Here is an 8,556-nt window from a genome sequence, read left to right on the forward strand (position 1 = left end):
GGGGGGATGATCGGTATGGTCGACTAGAGGGGGTGAATAGGCGACTACCTATTTTTAACTTCTTTTGTAAATTTTAGGCTCAACAATAAAATAGGTTGTTTAGAAATGCAACTAGGTGGATAACCTATATGACAAGCTCAACAACAACAACAACAAGTGTAAGCTAAGGAGTTATAACAAGCTTATACAACGAAAGTAAAGGTTAGAAGTAACCGCAAGCGGAGACGAGGATGTGTTGCCGAAATTCCCCCTTTGGGGAAGATATGTCTCCGTTCAAGGGGTGTGGAGGCACGATGCCCTCCAAGCACCACAATGGATCATCCTATTTTCCTCACGCCCTCACATAATACAAGGTATCATGAATCCATTAGCAGTGCCCTTGTAGGCGGCAACCGAAACCTTTACAAACAAGGTTGGGACTATCTCCAGAATTTAATTGGAGTCTTCCAACACCGCCACCTCGCTCAATCCGTAACAAATCAACAAGTTTGGTTGGATAGAGAAGAAGACCGGACAAAAAAAGCTTCAAACATTAATGGAAAAAAGAGAGGGGCAATAAATAGGTGGGAGGAGGAAGAACCCCCTCCGCAAATAGTCCATCTCCAAATCTAACTGTAATGCGCAAAAAACACACAAACAACACAAGTCAACTTGTCAAAGTCAACTAAGTCAACCACCATGGTCATGGATGCTGCCCTAGCTTCCAACCCACCAGTCGATAGCATGAGCACAAGGGTGTGCTCCTCCACGATCACACGCTGGACATCGACAACGAACGCCAAGATCCTGACCTCCTCGTGTAGGATCTGATTCACCATATTCTTCCGAATTTTGAAAAAGAGTTCAGTGATTTAAAAAATGTTCATCAAAACAAAAAAATGTTCATGAATTTCAAAAATTGTTCTCAAATTCCAAAAAATGTTTGTCAATTCAGAAAAATGTTTTCCAATTCAAAAACATGTTCTTGAGTTTCGAAACAAATGTTCACAATTTGAAAAAATGTTCCTGGATTTGTAAAAAAAATACGACTTCAAAAAATGTTTGTGTAAAATCTTCATCGATTCAAACAATGTTCATGAGTTTCAAAAACGTTCACAAGTTTGAAAAACAGTTGTTAACAAAAAAAATGTTCATGAATTTCAACAAATTATTCTAAATTTCAAAAAAATTGGTTGATTCAATTTTTGCATAAGTTTTAAAAAATGATTACATTTTTGTAAAAAATGTTCATGAATCCAGAAAATATTTATGATTTCAAAAAATGTCGTGAATGTAATTCTAATGGATTTGAATTTTTTTACGATTTCAAAATACATTTATGATTTAAAAAATGTTCACACACTTAAAAAATATTTATGATATAAAAAATGTTCACGTATTTGAAAGATGTTCGCAAACTGGAAAAAGAAAAGGAAAAAGAATAAAAAGGGAAATGAAAGAAAAAATAAAATAAAAACCAAACGTGAAAACAAAAAAGGGAATGTTTTTAAAAAGATAAAGATAAAGGAGAAAACCCGAAGGAAAAAGGCAGAACGGCCAAGGTTATACAGAGGACATGCCCACGGGATGGTACGTGCTGCACTATGTGTGTAGCAGTGGGCTCGATGGTCAGATGGTGGTAAACTTTCAAACCCAGAGGCAACACTATGTGTGGCTTATAGCAAGACCTATTGTGCCCTCGCGTCAAGCCCCTCCCTAAATGGGCCGGCCAAGACGTGTGTAAGGCCACGACCTCATTTTTTGTTTCTTTTTCTTTTTCTTTTCTTTTTTACTTTCGTTTGTACTTTCAAATATTCTAAATAAATCTATATTACAAAAACCACTTTACATAAAAAATTGAAAAATGTAACCAGCATTTGAAAAATATTAAATGTGCCACTTGGGAGCTTCCTCAGGGTTTTGTTTTATTTTATGTACGCCTTTTCTGGCTTTAGATGCTTTTTTTCTTAGTTTTTTCCCAGTTTTTCCAATGTTTCGGACAAAAAAACAGATTTTTTTTGCGCAAAAATGTCTTTATTTTCTTTTGCAAGAGGCATAGATTTACTTCCGTGAGGTATAGCCGTGCCTCTTTGAAAAGAAAAAAATACATGTTTTTTTCCTCTCGAACAATAAAATAAAAGGTTTGTTTTTCTTCCATGAGAGGCACAAATTTGCCTCTCGTGGAGACACAGATTTGCTTCCACGAGAGGTATAGCTGTGCCTTTCAAAAAAAAAACACGTTTTCTCCGCAGGCATAAGTTTGCTTCTCATGGAAGCACATATTTGCTTTGTGCCTCTCGAAAAAGGAAAAAAAAACATGTTTCTTTGCTTCCGCGAAAGGCACATATTTGCTTTGACGAGAGGCACAACCGGAAAAATAAAAAATACGTTTTTTTTTTACTCCCACGAGAGGCACATATTTGCTTCTCGTGGAGGTTCAGTTTGCTTCAGCGAGTTGTGCCTCTTGAAAAGAAAAAAAAGCTTTGATTTGCTTATCATGTATGCACTTCGCAAGAAGCACAGCTGTGCCTCTCGGAAAAGAATTAAAAAGTGCAAATTTGCTTCTCGTCAAGGCATAGTTTGCTTCCGCGAGAGGCAGCTTCCGGAGAAGAAAAGAAAAATAAGCTTTTTTTCTTTCATGAGAGGCACAAATTTGATTCTTATGAAGGTACGGATTTACTTCGCAAGAAGCACAACTGTGCCTCTTCGAAAAAGAAACAAAAAAAAGGTGGGAAAACAATGCTTCCGTCTCAGGTTTTTTCATCCAGTTTTCTCATGAAAAACGTTCGTCAAAACGTATAACATGGGATCTAGTTTCGAATATCTCGAGGTCAGAAATCCAACACTAAAAATGATTCAGAATTTAGACACACGGTTTAAAAGATAAAACATTGTGAATAAACAAGACTATGAAAAAATTAAGAAACTTACAGGTTGCGACAAGCGGCGCACATACCGTAATATGGAAAAATGAGAGTGACGTTTGTAATCTAGTACTCCCTCCATATCATGATATAAAATCTTATTACACCCAATTTGCCTGCCGGTGGGAGACAGTAGTGTTTTCGCGGACATGGCATTCACGCAAGCCTAGATATTTTTTTTAGGTAAAGTAAACCTAGATCAAATAGTGCTAAACTTTCGTAGCACAGTGATTTTGGCCCACCATCGAGGAGTTGAACTCTGGGCTTTATTAGGTGACCCGACTTAAAAAAGACCAAAATAAAAAAAAAGGTGACCCGACTTAGAAAAAAAAAGACCCGACCGAACTCCTGGCCGAATCCGGCTCGTCCCTTTAATAGGCCGCTCCGACGCCAAACGCATTTTTTTCTCCACCGCAATACTCGAAAACATTGGTCACTATAACCATGGCGTTAAGTTCGGCGACCGTGGCCTCGTCGCTCCGCCTCTGCCCGGCAGGCGCTCTCGTCTCCCCCAGTACCACGCGGAGCCGCCGCTCCTGCGGCCCCACCCTCCGGTTCACCAATCGCCAGCGAGGTGCTGTGCTGAGGCTGTGCAGCGCACGCCCTAGCGCTCCGGCCCTGAGCCGGTGGTGGGCCACGGAGCTCACCCCGGAGGAGCTCCCCACGGAGGAGACCGACGCGCCGACCACCGGGCACGGCCAGGAGGAGCTTGAGGCCATATGGAACGCCCTCGTCGCCGAGCCCCTCCGCCCCGTCCTGCTCGCCCTGGGCGAGATCAGGGACCGCGGCCACTTCTTCCGCTGCCGCAGCTACCACGCCGGGATCGTCGCTGGTATGTGCGTATGTATGGACATATTTCTTTTTGGTTAATTTGTACAGGTTTTGATGCGAGAGCTTTCACTGTTTTGTTTGTGCGAGATTCGTACTAACCATCAAGCTGTAAATTTTTTATCCTTTACCGACCATCAAGCTGCTGGTTCTGGGCAATGTAATCCAGAATCAACTTACTCGTTCTACTAATTAACAGCGATTGGCAATGCAAAATCACTAATAGCCGCTCTGATGTGTCCAACTATTTCTATTTGACTCATCTTGTCTCTAATCATGATGTACCGGAGGAAAATTCAGTATTAACTACTGCACCTTCCAGTAAAAATCGGCATCACTGAATTTTCACCTGCCCAAGTATAGTCTGAAGTCTGAACATGACACCGTTGCTCTTATTCATCCGTTTTCACAGGGAAAGTATCTAGTGCTCCCAGGCTTGGGGTGCTCCCGGTGCTCCAAATGTCCGAAAAACATTTTTAAAATGTTCAAAAATTTCTGAAAAAAATGCAGCACATCGACGGAACATCGATGTCTCTTGTCACAAAATTTCAAATCAAAATTCGAAACATTGCTTGAGATACAAAAATGACAAACTTTTGTACATAACATAAGTTGGGCTTTAGTTTTGGCCCATTATCACATTGATGCCAAATTTGTCATTTTTGTATCTCGAGCAATGTTTCGAATTTTGATTTGAAATTTTGTGACAAGAGACATCGATGTTCCGTCGATGTGCTGCATTTTTTCAGAATTTTTTGAATATTTTAAAAAATGTTTTTCGCATCGGAGCACCGGGAGCACCCTAGGCCTGGAGCACTAGATACTTTCCCCGTTTTCACACACTATACTACTAGTTTGGTTTCATCATGATTACCAAAGGAAGCATTGCACGCACAACTGAATTATGCATTCTAATTATTTTGCAGGCCCAGTGTTGATGATTGCTGGTTTCTGCCAGCTCGCTAGATTAGCACCAACGCTGTTCGTGGATATGATTCTTGGATATATATTCTACAAGTTAAGTGTTTTAGCAGCACAACTGAAAAGAAATGGGAAGGCAAACCACATGTGTGCTCGGATGCAGCTCGGTGAGTTTTGGGACTCAAATATATATATCAATTTATCATACTCTGGATCCTACTAGAAGTTTCCAGCCTTTATGATTGGACTCAAACACCACTTGAAACTCTTATCACATCAGCAATTCTAGAGTAATGTTTCGAGCAGTGGGAGGCACTTTCTTAGAAAGCTATTCTCTGTTGTTGAAAGTAAAGTTATTTCCGTTTCTGAATTTTTTTATATGAAGAATCTAAACGCCTCTGTGAATGGTACTTGTGTTATAAATTTTATACCGATTCAAATGAACATGAATTATTATTGTGTTCTACATTTCATATGGATCCAAGTCCAGCTGAGCAAAGAAAAATATTTTTACTATTTTAGACTTGCACATGTATATTTCTCCCGTGGCAATTATGTACCTTTATGAATAATGAAATATTAAAGGATGCCTTCATTCCCAATGCAGCAATGTCACTTATTCTGTTGTACAAGGATAACATCGCTTTTTCGGTAAGTCTTTTTCGTTAAAGAGCATGAAAAACTAAACATCAACATAATTGTGAACATATTGTGTACTAATTGCTTTCTGTTGCCTGTTATGGCAGGGTGTTTACCAGCTCGTCACGAAAATTATTTGGTAAGTATTTGGTGTCTGAAGCAATTATGCTTACTATGCAGCTCTATTCCTAGCACATCGAATATTTTCTCTAAACAATCGTTTGTTCATGTCAGGCTCATTTGGGTTGAAGTGTACTTTGGAGCTGTATACTATGAGATTGCAGGCGGTAAAGATCCGAGACGCCATCTGCTAGGAATGTACAAGATAGTAAAAACTAAAGGTGGCTTGATGCGGGTGATCAGGAATTTGATGGAAGAATAGCGTTCTGGCATTCAGAGGCATCATACTTGTTCTAAGCATATGGACAAAATTCATATGTAGTTTTGTACAGAATTTGATGGAAGTAAAGGAAGACCTCTGAGACCTCCTTGGTCTCCTTGAAGAGAGTGTAAAGCGACTTGGCCAAAGCTAAGCCCTTGGCCGACGCATCGATCAGGTCCGGGTGTAGCTTCAGTCTCGTGAGAAGGAACTCACGAACGCCCAATGCTTCTGCAACTGCAAACCGGGCGCAATTCTACTTGCAAGGATCAGGCAAACCACGGCAAGACGAAGCATTTTCTTTCTCTTTGCTAGGCCCCTCCGACGGCATGCAACGACCTAACAGCCCCTGCACGAGAGTTGAATCGCTTAATCAACCAGCATATATCAAAATAATGGTGATCAAGAACAAGAACTGGTCTGATCAGAAAGAAGTGCGATCGATGAAGAACCAGAAATAGTAATTGTTAGATAATAACGAGATAAACAAAACACGAGAGCACACAGATTTTTACGTGAAAACCCTTACGGGAGAAAACCACGAACGCACAAAGGCGCAATCACTATGAGGAGGAGTATTACAAGCACGAGACGACAGGCCGTCTGAGGTGCGACTACAAGGGGTATATAAGAGGGCAATACATGAGAGTCCTTGGAGGACAAGTAAACGAGTTGTACTCGTACGCGTCGACGTCAACGCAAAGGCCCACACCAGTTGTACTACGTCTAGTCCAACACGGTATAATTTGGATCACAATTTAACAATCTCCACCTTGATCCAAATTTCCTCCAGTAGTCGAAGACAGTGAATAACTCCATCCAAATCAGCATAAACACCTTGTGCGTCAAAGTCCATAGGACTAGTGAGAAATACCAACTAAGCCTGAGCAAAGCTCAAACTTATTGGTCGGAACTGGCTTTGTCATCATATCAGCTGGATTATCATGAGTACTTATCTTGCATACCTTCAAATCGCCTTCAGCAACAACATCTCGAATATAATGAAATCTGACATCAATGTGCTTTGTCCTCTCATGATACATTGGATTCTTTGTAAGATATATAGCACTTTGACTGTCACTAAATACGGCAGGGCAAGATGAATCTCCACAAAGCTCGGAATACAAACCTCTCAACCAGATAGCTTCTTTGCATGCCTCAGAAATAGCCATATACTCGGCATCAGTAGTGGAACAAGCCACAATAGACTGCAAAGTTGCTCTCCAACTCACAGACAACCACCAATGGTGAAAACATAACCAACAAGTCCATCTCTAGTTTTCCCAAACTGTAAATAAGCATTAGAAGTACCTCGCAGGTATCTGAAAATCCACTGAACTGCTTTCCAATGTCCCTTTCCAGGATTAGCCATGTATCTACTGACAACACTCAATGCATATGATAAATCCGGACGAGAACAAACCATGGCATACATAAGTGAACCAACTGCACTTGAATAGGGAACTCTAGACATGTACTCAATATCGGCATCTGACTTAGGACATAAAACTGATGATAATTTGAAGTGTGCAGCTAATGGAGTACTTACTGGCTTGGCATTATGCATATTAAAACGACGAAGAACTTTATCAATATATCCCTTCTGACTTAGATACACTTTTCCAAACGGTCTATCTCTGGATATTTCCATGCCAAATATTTTCTTTGCTGCACCCAAATCCTTCATCTCAAATTCATTACTCAATTGCTTCTTTAGTTCATCAATATCTGACATAGTCTTTGCAGCAATTAGCATATCATCAACATAAAGGAGCAAATAAATAGTTGAACCTTTGACAGTTTTCAAATAAACACAACTATCATAATTAGACCTTTTGAAACCTTAAGAGAGCATAAAGATGTCAAATCTCTTGTACCACTGTCTCGGGGATTGCTTCAATCCATAAAGAGATTTCTTTAACTTACAGACAAGCTTTTCTTTTCCAGGAATAACAAAACCTTCAGGTTGTTCCATATAAATATCCTCTTCTAATTCTCCATGTAAGAATGCAGTTTTAACATCCAATTGTTCAAGCTCAAGATCATGCATGGCAACAATACTGAGTAAAGTGCGAACAGAGCTATGCTTCACAACAGGAGAAAAGACTTCGTTATAGTCAATACCTGGAATCTGACTGTAACCTTTAGCAACTAACCTTGCTTTATATCTTGTCTCATCATTAGGAGAAACACCTTCTTTCCTCTTGAAAACCCACTTGCAACGAATAGGTTTCTTCTCTCTAGGTAATCTTACTAAATCCCAAGTGCCATTCTTTTCAAGTGATTCCATCTCATCATGCATAGCGGTCATCCACTTATTACTATCACTAGAAAATAATAGCCTCGGGATATGAAGAAGGCTCAGCATTACCTTCAATTTCTTCTGCAACAGATAAAGCAAAAGAAACAATATTGCACTCTTCAATTAACCTGTCGGGTTTATTAATACCCCGTCTAACTCTGTCACGTGCGAGATTCCAACTGGGTGGAACAATAGGCTGATTTGGAGTGGGAGTGACATGATCATCATTAACGACGGGTTCATCATGTGCATCAACAATTTCATTACGAGATGTATCACCTGAATCAATAACATGCTCCACCTGAACAGTAGGCTCCTGAACAATAGGCTGCTGTTCACTCTCAACGGGAACATTAGTAGATGAAACATCGTGTAACATAGCAGATTCATTAAAGATAACATTTCTGCTAATAACAACCTTCTGGGTTTCAGGATTCCACAATTTAAAACCTTTAACACCAGACTTATAACCAAGAAAGATGCACTTAACAGCCCTAGGCTCCAATTTTCCATTATCAACATGAGCATAAGCAGTGCAACCAAAAACTCTCAACTGTGAATAATCAGCAGGTGAACCAGACCAT

The 8,556-nt window shown here is 40.1% G+C and overlaps 1 protein-coding gene across 1 annotated transcript; it reads left to right on the top strand.

Annotated features, from left to right (window-relative positions):
* Positions 1-3,328: 3,328 nt before the first annotated feature.
* Positions 3,329-5,772, top strand: LOC119352210. Its single transcript, XM_037618915.1, has 5 exons — positions 3,329-3,735; positions 4,658-4,819; positions 5,260-5,303; positions 5,399-5,430; positions 5,526-5,772. The coding sequence occupies exons 1-5, from the start codon at positions 3,348-3,350 to the stop codon at positions 5,671-5,673; spliced, it is 774 nt and encodes a 257-aa protein (XP_037474812.1). The 5' UTR covers positions 3,329-3,347; the 3' UTR covers positions 5,674-5,772.
* Positions 5,773-8,556: the final 2,784 nt, after the last annotated feature.

This window comes from Triticum dicoccoides, chromosome 2A (assembly GCF_002162155.2).
Source record: "Triticum dicoccoides isolate Atlit2015 ecotype Zavitan chromosome 2A, WEW_v2.0, whole genome shotgun sequence".
Classification (NCBI taxonomy): Eukaryota; Viridiplantae; Streptophyta; class Magnoliopsida; order Poales; family Poaceae; genus Triticum; species Triticum dicoccoides.